General features: G+C 34.3%; 1 protein-coding gene across 1 annotated transcript in view; it reads left to right on the forward strand.

Annotated features, from left to right (window-relative positions):
* The first annotated feature begins 10,239 nt into the window (after positions 1-10,239).
* LOC101891329 (polyhomeotic-proximal chromatin protein) overlaps positions 10,240-20,357 on the forward strand; it is a 31,424-nt gene continuing 21,306 nt past the window's right edge. The window contains exon 1 of the mRNA XM_059120951.1: positions 10,240-10,763. Coding sequence (XP_058976934.1) covers positions 10,729-10,763 — 35 coding nt within the window. The 5' untranslated portion in view covers positions 10,240-10,728. The remainder of the gene's footprint in view (positions 10,764-20,357) is intronic.

Consider the following 20,357-nt stretch of genomic DNA (forward strand, 5'->3'; position numbering starts at 1 on the left):
AGACGGACAGACGGACAGACGGACGGACGGACATACATAGCTAGATCGACTCAGCTCGGCGAGCTAGGAAGATCCATATATACTTTCCTATGTGGGAAACCAATATTTCGTGGTGTTACATAATTTTTGGCCCAATCAAACTTATAAACCCTCAACACATAGTGTTGTAGGGTATAAATACCAACATTTCTATTTTTCCGAAACGCTGAAAATACCTTATAGGCGAAAACCAAAATACGCAATAGGCGAAATTCTGCCTTTTTATGCTGATTTCTTAATGCTGAATATAGCCAAATATTGTAGAGAAGCAAATCATATAGATGAGTCTAAATTTGGAGATACAGAGGGGAGATTAAACATTTAATGCAATATTCGTTTTCGAATTAGTACTTCTGTGGTTCAAAAATAAAATACTAATTTTAAAGAAAACGTCTTGAGTTATTAAATTTAGCACGAGGTCGCTCTTATTGGGAAGGAGCGATTAACTGCTATACTTTAACGTGATACAGTGCCAAAATTTTACATTTCAGAAAATCTTGAAATGTAGCACTGTTGGTCCAAACATGAGATAACGTACAGTTTCTGGAATTTAGTACCAGAATATTTAGTATAAATATTGTGCTGTTAGAATTAAAATTCTGAAATTTTGGAAAAAAAAACTTTTGTCGGACGGCGGAATCGTTATATGGAGCCATAGAAAAACGTGGATCTATATAGAAAATATAATATCACACGAGATAAAACCCATTACAGGCTCTTATTAAATTTAAATGTCCTACAATAAAAAATGTGGACTCTATCGACAGACATCGTTAAATCGACTTAGAATTTAATGCTGATCATGAATATATATACTTTAGGCGGTCTCCGACGAATATTGGGAGATGTTACAAGCAGAATGACAAATTTAATATAGCCTCCTTTTAATTATGGAGGGTATAAAAATATTAAGGTGTAAAACATCATAAGGAATTAAGGGGAGCAAAATTATGGAACTCGTTCTTTAGGGAAATAAAAAAATTACTAAATTTTAGAAAATAGTAGAAAATTGTTACTGAGCGATGGATAATAGCTAAAACTTTGAAATTTCAAAAGGGCGTTCTTTAAGATGGGATAAAACAAAAGTTTGCGGTGCATAGAGAAATTACACATCCCTTCTTTACCCTAAACCTATATATTAGTACAATTATTGCAATGAGAGAATAAAACTAGGGAATATTTACGGATTATATGAAAGGTAACAGAAGGAGTGGTCCTATCTATCTATCTAATCCTTATACATATATCGACTTGGTAGAAGTATTGGAATATGCGAAATTTAATGGCAGTCAGATTTGTTTCACATTTTTTAGGAGTTAAGATTGTTCAAAACTTTGCGAGGGAGTGACCAGAAGGAGTGGTCCGATCTATCTCAACTGCACACCAGATCTTTATTATTAGAAATATTGGGATTTCCCAAGTTTGAAATGAATCGGAGTGATCCGATCTACCCCATATCCATTACAGATATTTGGTTGAGAAAAATATTTAGATATACCAAGTTTTGGATAGAATCGCTGACTTGTTACGCAAGTTATGAGAGATATAAGTACTGAAAATTGTGACTCTTTGTGGAAGAAGTGTCAGAAGGAGTAGGCCGAAATCTATCATCTTCGTGCCAGATTTTGTGTTAGTATAAATACTGGAAGTTTAGAAGCAATCAGATGCTTATTTTGCATTTTGTGACAGACGTAATTATTCAAAATTTTTGAAAAATATTGAAATTCGTGAAACTAGAAGACAATTGGGCACTTATTTTACATTTTTCAAGATTTATAATTATTTCAAATTTTAACCCTTTGTGGGGGAGTTACTTGATCTAGAACTGATACGAATATTGTGATTAGAAATGTTTGAAGCAAATTAGATGATCCTTTCTTGTTCTATTTGGTAAATTCTTTTCTATACAAATTTTGATCTTTGTGAGGGACTGAACTGATTGCCCATTCTAAGAAATCTAAGATTTTAAGAAATTCATTGTCATTCAAAATTAACCTCCTCTATTTCGCATAGTATATATCCTGATTTTTCTGTATTTCGAAGATATCAATCCCAATTAGCAACTAAATTATCTTAAATTTAAAATTTTGGCCTATGATAAGGTGGTGTTTTTGTAAGTTCGTACATATGGGCTACGAAAAGTACTAAAATGTACTAAAAACTTAATAATTTGTATTGGACAAACGGAAAGAGCTAGAATCCGGAAACTAAGTCAGATAAGGATGGGTTTTTGGAAATTTGTACTTTAACTGTACGAAAAGTATTAAAAGATACTAAATATGATATCCTTTGTATTGGAGAAATCAGTAGAGCTAGAACTCTTAAATTTTTAATGAAAATTACTGATGGAGTGTATGATATATGTACCAAAAGGTTTTTGGAAATTTGCACTATAAGTGTACGAAAAGTACTCAAATGTCCATTTCGTATCATGCGAACGGTTAGAGTCAAAAAATTGAAGAGCACAAAATTGAAAATAAGACTACTGTCGGAGGGTATTATTGGATACGTAAGTAGTTTTGGAAATGTGTACTTATATGTACTAAATTTGGGACAATTTGGATTTAGGTGAATCGATAAAGCTGGAATTCTAAAATTTTGTGATTAAAATTACTGTTAGCGTATAGGATTTAGTACTTTTCTGTACTATATAGTACAAATTGGAATTGTAGTGAATTGATGAAGATGGAATTCTGAAATGTGGAATGAGAGTTACTGATGAAGTGCAGAATAGATACACCACAGCGTTATTGGAAATTCGAACTTTAAATTTGGAAAATGTTCTAAAATAGTTATAAACTTCCAAAATGGTACCTTTTGGTATTATGTGAACGGATAAAGCTTAAAACTTGAAATTTTAATTAAGGTAAGTTTGAATTATAAAGTTGGTTTTAGAAAAGTGTACTAAGTGAAGGAATTGTACTATATGGTACCAAATTTTGAACAGTTTGGTTTAGTGTAAACGGATTAAGCTGAAATTTTGTATTGGGGCTCCTGTTGGTAGTAGGTTTTTAATAATAAAGAAGTGGTTTTAGAAATGTGAAATACAAGTGCACGAAAAGTACTAAATAGTACAGTGTTTGGTACAATATGGCTTTGGGTGAACAGATAGTGCTTGAAGTCTGAAATTTGGCATTGGGGTCGCTGTTCATGTGTAGCCTGGACATATGGGAGTGATTGCAGCAATGTGTATTTAAATTTTTGTATTGGGTGAAAGGATAGTACTGGAATCCACAAATTTGATATTAGTGTTGGTATCTGGGATTGCGATATGAAAATTGTTTTGAAAATATGTAATATAATTGTACGAAAAGTACTAAGTGCTACAAAATTGGGTATTGGGTGAAGGCATAGAGCTGGAATCCCGAAATTTGATATTGAGGTCTCTCTTGATATCTGGAATTGAAATATGGAATTGGTTGGGGAAATATGTACTATAATTGTACGAAAAGCACTAAATTGTAATTTAGTTGGTATTGTGTGAAGGAATAGATGCCACTATTGGGGTCGGTGGTTCAGATATGGAGGTGAGTTTGGAAATGCATGCTATACGAACTAAATTAGGTAATGGGGGAAATTAAAGAGCTGAAATCCTGAAGTTCGTTTTTTAAAGGTTCTGATTGTGAGAGTGAAGAGAATAACGCTCATTGAAAGCCCCAGTTGGCCCTGTTTTAAAATATGAAATTATAATAACATCGGCTCAAATTTTGGTCAAGACCTTTGAAATTGGCATAAATCAATGGTAATGCCATAGAGAACTTAACATGCAGCGATTAATTGATCTCGTTGGACGAACTTGTATCCGTATAGCGCCATATAAGGACCATTTCAATATTAATAATTTTGGAATAGCAAATTTGATCATAGATCATGTTCACACAGGGATCACATGGTGCTACTACTCTTGGGTCGGATAAGGCGGAATTCATCAAAATTGGTACTTTAAGTAAAAAAAAAATTCCAAAAAGTATATTGAAATCTTACGATCTTTTTAAATAATACCAAATTTAGGAATCCGCTTTAATGGCTTGAAGAACCTTAAAATACCTCAAAGCGTCCTTTATTATGACTTAGCAAGTGTCGGCTACTTCGTCAACGAAATCCCGCTTAAAATTTTAGATTCGTTTCAGCAGTTCGTGTTAGGCCCTTTTATTATTCAAAACGCAAAATTTGTTCAGTTCGACAATTTTTATACCCTCCACCTTGGAAAGGAGGGTATATTAACTTTGTCATTCCGTTTGTAACATCCTTAAATATTCGACCCCATAAAGTATATATATTCATAATCAGCATAAAATTCTAATTCTATCTGTATGTCTGTCTGTTGAAATCACGATACAGCCCACATTATTTGACGTAGAGCGCCAACATTTAGCAGAGCAATTTGTATTGTGTCTAGGATGGTTGGTATTGAAAATGAGATATATCGGTCCACGTTTTGGTATATTCCCCATATAACGGTACCTCCCGATTTTCGGTATTTTAATGATTTATCCCTCTTTTTTTCACGGATTTGTCTGAAAATCGGTATTTGTAGGTCATAACGTGTCCCAGTTCATGTGGCAAAACATTGCATGCATATAAAGGTACCTCCCGATATTCGGTATTTTCATTATTTTTCCCAAATTTTTTTCATAGATTTGTCTAAAAATTGGTAGTTGTTGGTCATAATGGGTTCCAGCTCCGGTGGCGAAACATTGCATGTAAGGGTCCACGTTTTTGTATAGTACCCATATAACTGTACCTCCCGATATTCGGTAATTTGATCATTTTTGCCACATTTTTTCACGGATTTGTCTAAAACCACATAGTTGTTGGTCATAATGGGTTCTAGCTCCTTTGGCGAAACATTGCATGTATAGGTTCACGATTTGGTATAGCCCCTATAAAACGGTTCCTCCCGATATACGGCATTTTAATGGTTTTTGTCACATTTCTTCGCGGATTTGTCTGAAAATTGGTATTTGTAGGTCATAATGGGTTCTAGCTCTTTTGGCGAAACACTGTATGTATAGGTCCACGTTTTTGTATAGCCTCATATAGCCGTATTTACCGATATTCGGTATTTTGATGATTTTTGGCACATTTTTTCATGAATATGTCTGGAAATTGGTATATGTGGGTCATAATGGGCTTTAATTTTTCCTTTACCCTAAGGGGGAGGGTATTAAAAGTTTGGCCCGGCCGAGCTTAATGTTTTTTTTCATGTTTTTTTATAAAAATTTCATACATCTTACTAAATTTTCAGATTTTCAAAGTTTTATATATTTTTCAAGTTATTCATTTTCCAAATCCAAAATCTTTCATTATTAAGTTTACCCAGGAGGATATTAGTAAAACTACTGCGCAATGGATCCACGTTCATTTCAAAACTATATCAACTATATCCATATCTAAACCCTAGAAACCAATAGTGACCTCAATATCAATTTTCAGGATTTCAGCTCTATCACTTCAAACAATACCAAACAAAGTAACATTTAGTATTTTTCGTATAATTTTAGTACTTATTTACAAAACCCTTCCATATTTTAGTCCTAGACACCAGCAGTTTCGTCAATATAAAATTTTGGATTTTTAGCTCTATCCCTTCATCCCTTTAGTAGTATATCGCTTTATGTTATATGCTACTTAGTAGCATTCAGTTCTTTTGGTACAGTTCAGCACAGATCTCAATTCTAGATACAATTATCCAAATAACAAATTTCGGAATTTTATTTCTTCCCCTTCAATCAAGACCAGATTTAGTACCACTTAGTACTTTTTGAACAATTATAGTATCTTTTTCCGAAATCACATTCATATCTTAATGACAGCCACCACAATGACATCTATATTAAATTTCAGGATTTAAGCTTTGTCCCTTTGCCCGGTACCAAATTTAGTAATTTCTGTTCAATTATAGTACACATTTCCAAAACCACCTTCATATCTCATTTCCAATTACCAACAGAGAACTCAATATCTTATCAATATTATCTCTTCACCCAATATAAAAATTTAGTACTATTTAGTACTTTTCGTACAAATATAGGACGCATTTCCAAACCACCGCCAAATCTCTGAATAAACCATCAACAATTCGTATATCAAAATTTAGAATTTTATTTTAATCTCTTGACCCAATACCAAATATAGTACCATTCAGTACTTTTTGTACAGTTATAGTACACATTTCAAAAAAAAAACAACTCCATATGTCCAGGCTACATATGAACAGCAAGCACCATCTGTTCACCCAAATATAGCTCAATTTAGTACAAATAGGTACAATTTTCCAAAAATTCCTTCATAACCCGATCCTCTACTCCCACAGTAATCCTAATTCCTAATTGCTTTATGATATCGAAAAAAAATGCAAAATTAGTAGATTCTTAAATAAAAAAATGTTGGCATTTCATCTCTATCCCTTCACCCAATATCAAATTTAGCTGCATTCAATTCTGTTCGTACATATCTCAATTCCAGATTCTAACATTTATCCAAATATCAAATTTCAGAATTGTATCCCTATCCCTTCCACCAAGACCAAATTTAGTACCACTTAGTACTTTTCGAGCAATTATAGTAGACATTTCCAAAAACAAATCCATATCTTGCACAGACACCGACAGTGACATCTATGTTAAATTTCAGATATGTTCCTTTGTCCAATACTAAATTTGGTACTATTTAGTACTTCATGTCTCAATTCCAGATAACTCACCAATTCAAGTCCATGGAGATCAAGTTTTACTCGAATTTCATTGACAAGGATACATCGGAGTTCTTGGAGCACATGAGCATGCATGGAAATATACCCAGAGGGGACAGTCCCTTTTTCTTGTAGGGTTTCTATGTCCTTATTTATCGGAGAGAGCATCAGATTAATATGAATCATTATACCCTCAGTCATATTGCTTCAGGAAATTTGGTCCGTTCGTCCGTCTGTCTGGCTGGTGCGCACGATAACTGTCGAAGAGAGTATCCGATTTGGTGTAAACTTGTTACATCAGAATATTATTATCAAACTTAGATCGAGTTCGGAGATGGGCGCTATCACACCCCCCCCCCCCCCTTCTGGTACCTCCCACACAAAAGGTCGAAATTTCCAAAAAAATATATATATTTTACTGCACAGAGAATGGATAATCCGATTATGCTTCTAATTTGCAAATCTTAATATTTTTACCAGTACTAAGTCAGGTGCGAAAATGGACAATATCCTCCATCAAGTACCTCCCCCATAAAGGGTCATAATTTCAAATATCCATGAAGCTCATAAAACGCGAAATTAACATTCGATTCCATTCAGACTTGGTACATCTCAATATTTCCATCACTACAAGATCTGTTATAAAGTTGGTAAAGACCGGACTATACCTTCTGTTACCTCCCCCGCAAAGCATCAAAGTTTTGAATAACCAAAACGATTATATAATGCGAAAAAAGCGTCCGGTTCTCTTCATATTTCACACATCATTATTTCCACTAACGCGAGATCTGCTGTGAAAAGGGGATATATCGGTCCACTCCTTCTAGTACCTCCCCCACAAGGACCAAAATTTTGCATAATTATAACTCTTGTGAAACACGAAATTAACATTCGATTTTATTTAGACTTGGCACATCTCAATATATCAATCAACAAAAGATCTGGTATAAAATGTAGAGAGCGGACGATTTCTTCTTTTATTAATCTATGATATCTATTGTGTCCTTATATCATCGCATCGATTCAGTATTGTTATTCCTGGCGAAGGTCAATACCAATAGATTCATAACATGAAACATATATTGTATATCTTAAGTAAATTAAGTTTTCTATAGGCTTTATGAAGCTTATATGTATTGAATATTAGGTTCTTCATATAATAGTATGTTAACATTAGAGCTTTTTGCCAGGTTAAGTTCCTTTATTAGGATTTATTTAGGGTATAGGCAATGGAATGACAATATGAATCTCCTGGGTTCAAAATGTGGTATACAGTTTACCACGTACTGGGTAGGTAGGTACCTACCTATAATTTTCAGAAACCTATATACTTACCTTCAAAGCATTATCATTTTATAGTAAACCCCTTCCGCTGACATTTCCCCTCCTAGAATGAGTTCCAGCAATTTCTATATCAACAACATTCATAGCCATTTGTTAATAAAAGGCAAAAATGTCCATAATCACATGGGTTCGCCGCCCATGCCAAATCTATATTTAATGTGGTGGCAGAACAGAAGGCCATTGAAAAAATGTATCCAACAAATTGGAAAATGAGTTGAATGCAGCCATGCCATTTATTCAACCATGAGTGGCTGGCTATCATTTTTTAATTCAATTCCAGAAAAAAACAAAAACACCCAAAGATTGACTAAATGAATGGATGGATGGATGAGTGGCATATTAATGGTAAAGCAGCAACAACAAACAACCTAAATGTTGGATCACCATGCATGACAAACAAACAATCAAACGAACGAACGACGAGCGATAACAATATCTCAATTGAATGTTGTGCGCATGTTAAAATCAAGCACACAGAAGAGGCAAAAAAACAGAACTAACCCAGCAACAACACAACAAGTCAAGCCAAAAATAAGTAATGAAGTATACACACACAGATACACACCACTACCAGTGTAATAACAAAAAAAAACGACGGCAACAACAACAGCAATGCCAATAACAATGATTATAAAATAAAAGATGAAAGCAACGCTATCGCCAACAATATGAAAATCAAACGAAACGAAAGATGATGACTAAACAGGAAAAAAATGATACCCATTGCTGGGTTTTGGGTGGGGGGAAAGTGAAGGCAGAGAACTTCAAGAGAAATCCAACAACAATTGGAATGAACAAAGCGACTCGTGTGTGCGTGTGCTTGTGAGTCGTCTGGCAACGTCTCAACGTTGAAAAAATGTGGTTGCTAAGATGTTGCTGCGCGCGACAGCTGCTATGCTAAAATGTGAACACACAACAACAACGTTTATGGTATTTTTTTTGTTTCGTTTCAACAAAAACTACCTACATACGGCTCTATTAAGCCGACATCACCACCACCACTACTAACACAACTACTCCTAACCCACCATTGTGTGTTTGGCCGAAAAAAAAAAAGAAATGAAAGAAAAAAAACAAACAACTTCCACCACCACCACCACTACTATGACTACAATGTCAACCACCACCATTAGTGCGATAACAAAACCAAATGAAAAAAAACAGATGGATGCATGGTTGAACAGACAGACAAACATACACAGGCAGGCAGAGGTTGTTATTTTTAATTCCCAACGTATCGTAATAATCACCCCAAAGCAATAACGAAAAAATGGTTATTAGTATGAGTAAGAGTGCGCGCGTAAGATATGTATGTTGGTTTCTGTGTGAGAGAAGGGTGAGCGGAAGAGAGTGAGAGTTCATAATGAATACCTCGGTTGCTTAACCCTGCATGTGTGCAAAAGAGATGGTGTGAGTTAATTGTTGTTCTCTTCTCTCAATGACTGGCCCGACTGTGGTATACACAAAAATAACAGTGCCCCATCTATGCCTTACGAGGGAGAGAGAGTAGAAAAACCAGTTTGATATGAGGGAAACAATAATGCATGCCTGCCTGCTTGCCTGGATGGCTGCCTGTCTGTTTGATAAATTGTTGGATGTTTGTGTGTGCGTGTGTGTTTGCCTTTGCCTTCGTAGCTGATTTGCTGTATTATAGAGTTGCCGTTTAGTACGTGTTTGATTTTCTACGAGTTCGGTTGTTTCGCTGGTTTCTTCTGCCTTGAAAAGCGCTTGGATTTATTTGAAATGAAATAAAAATTATTTGTGTGTGTGTATGTGAATGAGTAGCAGCAGCAAGAATAATAATGAAAAGAAGAAGAAAAATAATGAACAAAAGAGAGTGAAATTTGTGGCTGCGTTTGGAAAAGAAAGAATGTATTGTGGAATAAAATAAATGAAATTTCCAAAAAAAGATAAATCTAAAAGAAATTGTGACAGTTAACCAATTTAAAGTAATAAAAGAAAATGAAAAGTTGGATTGGAAATTACTAAAGTGCATCTTTAATGAGTTTACATAAGTGCAGCAGTCATTGTTGTCGCTGCCGCCAACCAAGTCTCCTTCAACACGCCGCGAGCCAGCAAAACCACCTCGAAAGAAATTAAGCCCCCAACATCAGCAAATGCAAGCGGAAGCCAGTTCAATGAAAATTTTGGAAAAGGTGCAGAAAAATTAAAAAACACATTTTAAGTTTTTGTTAATTTTTCTTATTTTTGGAAAAAAAAAACTTAATTAAAAAACAACAAAAGCAGAAATCAATCAATTCCACCAACACCACCACCCAATACTTGGAATAAATTTTCATTTCATTTTTGGTTACAACCACCACCATTGCAAGCAACAACACCAACACGATTTTGACATTACCACCAAGGAGAGAAAATTGTGTGTTACGCTCTCTCTCCATCTCTCGCACTTTGCAGATATCTGCATTTTTGTTGTTGCCAAAAATTGTTTTTTAAAGTGCGTTGCCGTCGTCTGCCTGCCTGGCGTAAAGTTTTGTGAACTTTTTTCTGTGTGTTTCAAAACAATTTCATCTCAACTCCATAAAATAGGCAGAAAATAACAGCAAAAGAACGAAGAAACTATGAGGATGATGATGATGTTGCATGCTTTGATAATTTCATTTCGTTTAAATCCGATTTTATTTTAAACGATGGATCGTCATGCTTTAAAATTTTATTCAAGAAGGTATTTTTTTTATTTCATATTATTTTTACTTTATTTCCTTTTTTTATCTTTTATTTTCTCTTTAGTAAAAAAACCCCAAATCCATCGAAAAATCTCAATAATTAACATAATTTTGTAGCATTTCTTTTCAATTAGTTTACAGTTGTTGGTAGTGTTGTCGTTTCTTTTTTCATAATTAATGACACACAGCTGATCTTAAAAATTTCACATTTTTTTGTTTTCTTTTATACCCCGTGTATGCGTCTTCTTCTTCTCCTTTAAGAAATAATAAAAGAAAACAATCGTTTTCTGTAGTATTTTTTGCTTTTAACTCTCTTCTTTTTTTTACTTTTATTCTCCTTGTACAACCAACAGCACATACACACATTCATACCGTGTATTTTTTATATCTGTCTTTTTGTGTATTTTGTTTTCATTTTCCCTCCCTTTTCTCATGCTTTGTTATTTTACTTTACCTTTCATTTTCGCTCTCTGTCCCATCTACTCTGTTATTGCAACATTGCTCAATGTGTTTTTGACAGCATTAAAAAACAAAAATTAAAACCAACGAACTCTCTTCTCTCTCTCTCTCTCGTATAAACAGTTGTTGTTTTTCTCATCATCTGCAGTCAAAACATTGAATTTACCACACAAAAAAGTGCCAAACAGAGTTGCATTTGGTAAGAATTTTAGTTGAGGGATTAAATTTTGTTGGATGAGAAATGAAACAGGGAGTAGTGGATATTATTGAATATTATTTGTTGATGGTGTATTTGGCATTTTATCAATATTTTAATAGATTATTATATTAACAGAGAGAAAATTATAAAAATGGAAATACGTGGGTGTATTATATGGTGTTCCGTTAAATGTTGAAAAGTTCCTACCACCAAAATGTCTGAAAAAAATTAAATAAAAAATGTTAGATGGATAAAAAAATTTATTAAATTTCCACTTTTACCTAAATGTTTTGAAATGCAGTAAATTCATAGAGCTCGGTAAATAACTTTTCTGTCTATCGCCTAAGTCAATATTAAGAGAATAAGAGAAAATGGATGATATTCAAAATACTAGGAACGGAGTTCCACATTACAGCTGATTTCGTTAGAAATTATGGCCAAAACTTTCAAAACAACAGAAATAACTCAAGTATTGGGGGCGATACCAAAAAAGTGGATTTACATAGAATATTTTCGTGAGGGGTTAAAATATCCATTGCGAATCTAAAAAGGTTTAAAATGGGGATCAAAACCATCAATATTCCGCAAATTACACCAACATGTTTAATTTTATTAGTGAGGAGTATTTTTTTTCCAAATTACACGAAATATCAAATTTTATCAGGTTGGAGAATGGATCAGAAACCTTCCAAAATTTGGTAAACATTGTGTGTACCGTTCCAATGGTGGCTATACCGAAATATGAACCGATGCAGTTCATTTTCTATACCAAACATCCTGGGTATAATCATAGACGGTCAAGACTGCACGCTAGTGTTGATGTCTTGTAATCTCTATCTTTATTAGCCGTGATTTTAACACATAGACGGACAGGTTGTTGTAATTATGGGTAGTGACAACCCAAAAATTGTTTCATAATCTATTTTCCCTAAAATTTACTCAAAACGTCAGTAAAACGATAGTCTGGCGAGAAAAGTCAATAAACAATTATTATACATCCCTAAATATTCGTCATAGACCCCATAAAGTATATACATAATCAGCATAAAATTCGAAGTCGATTTCTTTCCTCTGTCTGTTGAAATCACGATACAGCTCGCATAATTTGACGTAGAGCGTCAAAATTTAGCAGAACAATTTGTATTGTGCCTAGGATGGTTGGTATTGAAAATAAGATATATCGGTCCACGTTTTGGTATTCTCCCCATATAACGGTACCTCCCGATATTCAGTATTTAGATTTTAGCCACATTTTTTCACGGATTTGTCTGAAAATTGGTATTTGTAGGCCATAATGGGTTCTCGTTCGTGTGACAGAACATTGTATGTATAGGTTCACGTTTTTGTATAGTCCCATGTAGCGGTACCTCCTGATATTCGGAATTTTGGTGATTTTTGCCACATTTTCCCACGAATATGTCTAAAAATTGGTATTTGTGGGTCATAATGGGTTCTAATGTTTCCTTGAAATTTGACATTTTAATTTGTTATGGAAAACATATCTTTTAAACACCTGGAGTTATATTTCGTCCATTCATCACTGGTAGTGCTTATATTGACCTTTTTTATACCCTCCACCGTATTATGGATCGTATATTAACTTTGTCATTCCGTATGTATCTCCTCGAAATACTTATGTCACACCCAACAAGGTATATGTATCATCTCTCTGGCTGCATATTTGTCTGTCCGTCCGTCTGTTGTAATCACGCTATTTTCCGAACGAATTGAGATAGAAGGTTAAACTTTTGCACACGTGTGTATCTTGCCAGTATGCAGGTTAAGTTTGTAAATGGGCCATGTCGGTCCACGTTTTCGTGTAGCCTCCATATAGTTGTATTCCTCAATATTCGATATTTTGATGTTTTTAGCGACATTATAGACCGGAATTGTCTCAAATTTTATATTGGAAGATCTTAAGGGGTGCTACCTCATATGCCATATATTTACGTATGCAGGTCTACGTCTTCCTATAGCCCCCATAGAACGATACCTCCGGTATTCGGTTTTGATGATATGAGGGACAATGTTCACCGGAATTCGTATAGTCAGTTTTCCTTTCATTTAGACCGCATTTTTTAAAGTTTTTCAAGTTCCTTACAAATAGTTGAGGGTACTAAAAGATCGGCCGAACTTATGTTTTTCTTTTTTTTTTTTCAAGGTGGTTATTTACCATGTAAGTTTCTGAAATGTCTTCTTTCGTAAAATAAGATTTAAACTTTTACAGCAATAAGTAACAAAAAGTTTAAATACCAATAAATAACAACACCTTCAGACAACTTTGTTAAAAAAATGCTAAAAACTTTAAAACACGTAAAATTAAACTATACGAAAACGTGTGCCGCTATAACCTCCATATGCCTAAAAAATGCCTGCCTACTAGCCTTCTATGCCAAGTAGAGTCTGACAGGTTTTTTTTTTAAAGGTATGGATGAATTGAATGCACCCTTCAGATATGTCTTAAGGATCTTCATGATCAGTGTTTAAATCTTAGGTGGGATTGAAAATTGTACTTCGGATATTGAAGAACCTTCCAATATAATTGAGTCAACTTGCAAAGAGTTATGCAACAGATATTTAACAGAATTCTGATGTTTAAGTTCTCTCTTCAAAAATATCAAAGTGGATCCAGTTTTTGATATAATCTTAACCTAAAATATTTTCAACTTTGAATGAAAACATTTCGTCCCAGAAAATATTTCCCACACTATGTGCCGACGTCACTCAGTACTTCGTAATTAGAAATGCGAGTTATTTTGCTTTCAACCTCATGGTAATAAAGAAAGTACTTAAGAGTTAAGTTTGGTATACGTATCTACGTAAATTTTGAAGGGGTTTTTATAAGAAAGTTTTCCAAAAGAAAACAAACAATCAGGAAATGGCATATTTATTTGAATTGAAAAAATCGTCCATATAGTTTCATGTTTGTCGGTTATTTTATGCAAATGTTGAACGCGACTGTGCCTTAAATCCTGTCCAACCACTTAGCCAATTTTGGCAACATTTCTCAAGAATAAATGCTTCAATGTTGTCTTCCAAAGTGTCAATTTGAATCGAGCTCGACTGCATAGACATGAGCTTAAACATAGCCCCACCAAAGATAGTCTCAATATTTAAATCGCTTCCTACTGACCGGTCCCGAACGTCAAAAAATATGTTCATCGGACTCGCCTCTTAATAAGTCCATAGTTACGCGTGGTCTGTGGCATGTGCCACCATCATATCATGAAAGTCAATCTCATGCATTTTAGGCAAAAAAAAAAAAAAAAAAAAATATAATATAAACCGTACGGTGACATTTTTGTATGCATTGGTACCTGTTTACAGTGCTTCTGTCTGACCCTTACTTCAAAATTGACAATTCTATGTATTTACGTGCCCATTGAAGCAATAAATTAACTTCGTCGCTTTTGATAATAACTTCCATGGTTTGCAAGCCGGGATAATTTCTAAGACGATTCATTGTTAAATTATAGACCAAACTTGAGATTTTTGACAGTGAAACAAAACACGAAAATGTGTGAGCTGTTTAAACCCATCTTGCCAAAAAGATAATAGCAAAAAATCACCCTTTATTATAGAATTACCTTTAAAAATTCAGTACCAAATTTTATTACCCTCTTTTCAGATAAAAACTATTCACATTTTTTCTTTCATACCATCCATTATTTCCACACTACCCTTCCATGCCACAGCATGTCTCTACCTAACTTCCCAGCTATTTTCTCAAAATTATCAACAGAATTCATCTTTTTGTTGATAAAATTAACCTCCCCTTTTTCGTAAAATACAATCATAATTATGACTTAATAATTGAAAAAAAAAGAAAAATGAAAGAGAGGAGACGGCACATTTTAGGACTTGAAAACTAATTCAAAACAATGGCCGACAGAAACCCAATAACAAATTTTGCCGTGTCTCTGTGTGTGTGTAGAAACATATGGGATGGATGAAAGACGGCAGACAGACAGACAAACCTCTTAACTCACGTTAGTAGAAACCCATGATACTCTTCTAGCCATTGTTTGGCAACCAGACATGCAACAACGTTGGCTAATGTCGGTGGTGTCCCCCCAAAAACATATTACTTTTTGTGTTACTTGCTACTATGTTGTTGTAGTTGTTGCTATATTTTTGTAGACCTTCCATCTTTCCATCCCCATCCACAACACCACACCACTAGTAGTCGGACTACTTGTATTTTAAGCCGTCTAGAGTGCGTTACGTTGTGTCGTTTGTCTGTTGGTTTCATCAGTCATTTTGTTTCTTCCACGTATATTAACTGTCATTTCGACACACTCGTCGTCGTCATCTTTTACTGTCTGTCTGGCTGACTGGCAGTTGGTGTTAGACAACAACAACATTACTATATTTAACTTTAGCACCGTGCAACAAAAAAACGGTGCTCACCACCAACGGACGCTAGAACGCACCATCTAACGTCTAACACTGCCTTTACACGGTGACATTTTTTAACCATGCCATTTTTTATTGTTGGTAAAAGGTGTAGAGAGACAAGGATAGAAGAAAAAATGGCACGATAAGCCACCGCACAGGGTTACATGCCATTTTCTTTGCATTTCTCTTTTTGCTTCTTCCGAATTTCTTATGATTTTGACATTTCATATCGTTTCTTTATTGTAATTTTTGATGCGTTTCTTTTATTGTGATGTGATATTTTTAGTGATTGAATTGTATAGTGAATTATATGAAAATTAATTAGAAGTATTAAAAAGTAAAAAAAGAAAGTTAAAATAAAAGTTAATAATGCAATATTTAACACCTCAATAACTTTTTCCATCATTTCTTCTTTAGATTCACACATTTAATTTTAAATCACTTCTTTAAAAATATCTGTTACAAACAATTAGCTCTATACGAAATACTGAGTAAAATAAAATGTCAGAAAAAATGCCAAGCACTATTATCGCAAAATGCCACCGTGTAAAGGCGCGAAGATTTACGCAGAAATTTTAAAAGAGAATTGATAAAAATGCCAGCTAAAAATTGCACCGTGTAAAGGCAGTGTAACTCAAAAAAAAAAAAACGTTTTCTGCATTTCTCTTCGTTCCATGTTCGGACCTCGTATAAAGTAAAATTCAAGAAGTTTGTTTTTATTACTTTATTTGTTGTACAAACCTAATGTCTTGCTGTGTCTGCTGTATTGCATGTTTTCTCTCTCACTCTCTCTCTTCATGTCCCTTTTTTTGTGCACCAAAGTTCTCTCACTTTTAATGCCGTCACTGCTGCTGCAGCCACATTTCAGGGTGTTGAATTTTGTGCCTGGTGTTTTTTGTTTGTTTGGTTTGCTTGCCTCTTTTTTTTTTTTGTCTTGGACGTTAGGTTGTTGGCAACAACAAATAGTACTCCAATTTTTGTACACACACCTACACACGCATGATTTTCCCCAAAAAAAATTGAAATTTGAGAGTTCACAAAAAGAGTAGAGGCAAAAAAGAGCGGTAAACATCATTTGGCACAGTGTTTTAAAGCGAGAAAAAAATTATGGTGTTTTTCCAAAAAATACCTGAAAAACAGAAAAGAATAGAGCTAAGAATATGTGACACGTTTATCGGCGTTTTGAAAGTTGGCTTTGTGGGTTAACCAAAATAGGGTGGGGAAGTTACGCTCGTTTTTTGAATATTGCAGAAAATAATAAATTAGTAAAAACAACAAAAAATAAAGGCCTCGAACTCAGTTTTATTCAATTTAAAATAATTCAAATAAAGGTTTAAATAAATTGTTGGTCTGAAAATGTTTTCAAATATTCGATATAAAATTTCCTGGAATCTGTGCATTTTGGGGGTATATAGTATCATCAATATTAGTGCCAAAAACGTAGGGAATATTTTTTTTGTTAGGATTAATCCCCAGTTGAGACATCACTTAAAAAACGTTCAAAAATTCAATTTTGATGTGATCGTATTAGATCAAAATACTATTCAAAGTTGGCTCCGACTATTTCCAAACCTAAATAAAAATACACCTTTTAGGTTTATCTTAGTTTATTCGGATAGATTTAAATACAAAAATATTCTGCGCAAAATTTCTGCACAAGAAGTCACCAGTTTTTCAAAAGAAAAGCAAACAAACTTCAGAAAAATTCAAGGCATTTTTATTTGAGTCCATACAATGTTCGAAGATTATTTCATGTAAATTTTGACCGCGACTACGGTCTACGGTAAGTACGGTCCAATGATGCCACTATTTTATAAAATGCCCCCAACTGTGACTTTTCTGGATGAATTGGTAGCATTTGCAATGGTTTTCGATTTTTTTTGTCGTAGGGTGTAGTACACTTTGCGAACTTTAAATACGAAATTTGTTACAATTCCAGTGAATAATGTCGCACAAATCATAAAAATACCGAAAATCGGGAGGTATTGTCATATGGGGGCAATACGAAGACGTGAACCTACATACGATATTTTTTGTCGTAGGCTGTAGTACCCTTTACGAACTTTAAATACGAAATTTGTTACAATTCCGGTGAATAATGTCGCTAAAATAAACAAAATACCGAATATCGAGATGTACTGTCATATGGGGGCTATACGAAGACGTGAAACAAAATTGTCATAGGCTGTAGCACCCATTACGAATTTCAAATACGAAAATCTGAAATAATTCCGCTATGCAATGTCGCTAAAATCATCAAAATACCAAATATCGGGATGTGCCGTTATAAAGGGGATATACGAAAACGCGAACGTGAATAAAGTCGCACAAATCATAAAAACGCCGGTTATTGTGAGGTACCGTCATATGGGGTACGAAGACGTGGACCTGAATACAAACATTTTTTGCCCATTACGAACTTCAAATACAAAATTTGAAACAATTCCGGTGAATAATGTCGCTAAAATAAACAAAATACCGAATATTTGGAGTGGTACCGATACAAGGGGACTATACAAAGACCTGGACCTGCATATAATTGCAAAATTCTCTCTCATAGGCTGTAGTACCCATACTGAACTTCAAATATGAAATATTAAACAAGTTCTGTAAATAATGTCGCTCATATCAGCAAAATACCGAATATAGGGAGCTACAGTTATTTGGGGGCTATACCTAAACGTGGGCCTAAATAGCCAATTTTTAATACCCCGCAAAGTCCTGCAGACCAAACACATATTTGAGAAAAATTTTATCAACCTACTTCAAATCGTTCGGAAGCTAGAGTCCACAGACGGACAGACAGACAGCCGGACGTTAAATCGACATAGAATTTTATGATGATCAAGAATATAAAATGTATATTTCGAGGTGTTACAAACGGAATAACAAACTTAATATACCCTGCATACTATTGTGGAGGGTATAAAAAGAATACTCCGCCGGACCTTAAATTGCTCTAAATGATTGGTGAAATGATTATTTTTGAAGAAGTCCAATTATGTAGCTTATTTTTTGAAAATTGCAAAATTAGTAGATTCTTGTAGGTACTGAAACAGAGCAACAACTGTTGTTACGATTTATCAACTTTCTTTAAATAATCAAAAAAAAATTTTTTGTCCCCTTCGCATTATTTCCAAAATTACTACAAGGTTAAGGTAGGTTTTAATCACAAAAAAAATAAATTCTTCACATTCTCCAAAACACTGTGCGCATTTGATATTCATGTTTATTATGAATTGCCTTCTTAAGTTTACGCATTTCAATTTCCTCTCTTCGTCTCTGCTCTGGCCCTCCCTTCTGTGATTTGAGACGCAACAAGATGAAGAAGTTGAAAAAGAAGAATGAGGAGAGTACGCATTGTCAACTAAAGACCTGGGTATTGTGATGTCTGGACTTTTGTGGGTTCTGGAGGAAGGTAACTTAAAGGAAGAGGAGACACATCCAGACCATGACGTTGACAAAAACAACAACAAAAACCCGCCAGTATGGCAAAAAAGAATTGTCAGGCTAATATTCTTGTTGTTGATCTTTGGTGCTCCTGGTGTTGCTGTTGTTGTTGTTGTCGTTCGTGCCATGTTTCAGAATTCCCAAAATGCACATTTATCACAAAACCAGTTTCCCCCGCTGTGTGTGTGCTTAACAAATGCTGCTTGGTGGGAAGTTGTTTTGTTTGTTGTTGTTTCATCGTCAACAACTACTTGCTGTTGATTTGTTTGTTCTTCTTCCTCTTTGCCCTTTTTTTTTCTTCCATCTTCAAGAAAATTATTTAGGTTTTACCTTGGTGGCTATGTAAACTGAAAGGAAGGACGGAAAATTAAAGAAGAGTTTTGAATTTCAAAACTCCCTGCTTTCTCTGCAACTTCCTTTTCTGTTGTCTTTTGAGGCAGACAGTATCATTCATTTCGTCAGCGAAATGTGATGGAAATATTACTGAAGGTAGCCATTAAAAAAAATAATAATATAAAAATATTGGTCAAAATTAAGATATGTGTTTTTTTATTTAAAAAAATAATTTTTTTATTTGCAAAAAAAAATCCAATAAAATATTAAATTACTCCAACTCGTTGTACTGTGCTTTATGGTGGCTAAATTCTCTGGCTGAGAACTTGTTGTTGTGCTTTGAGAATTTGTGTTCAAGAGAGAGAGAGCAGAGAACTTGAATTGCCACAGAGTTGCCATTACCACTCCATATGCATTGTTTACATTGTTTGGTAAGAAGTACAAAATTTCAATGGTCATGGCAATTAACGGCGTGAAATGTGATACAGATTTTTATACATTGTTGTTTTCTTAGCGTTCTTCTGCCTTTGGTTTTAATCCCATTTAATGTGTTTTAGAGCAAAACGAAGAAATCTCTTAAAGAAAATAGTTACCTGATAACATAATCTCCACCGTATTTACGCAACAAAGTTGTTACTATTGATCCGGTGGAAAATTCTATTTTACTTTGTAGATTTTCTGATTCCCTGGCATGCGAGGCAACAAATGTCATGTGCTATCGGCCAGGTAATGTCCACAGAGTTAGGGATTATTG

Source organism: Musca domestica, unplaced genomic scaffold (genome assembly GCF_030504385.1).
Source record: "Musca domestica strain aabys unplaced genomic scaffold, Musca_domestica.polishedcontigs.V.1.1 18, whole genome shotgun sequence".
NCBI lineage: Eukaryota > Metazoa > Arthropoda > Insecta > Diptera > Muscidae > Musca > Musca domestica.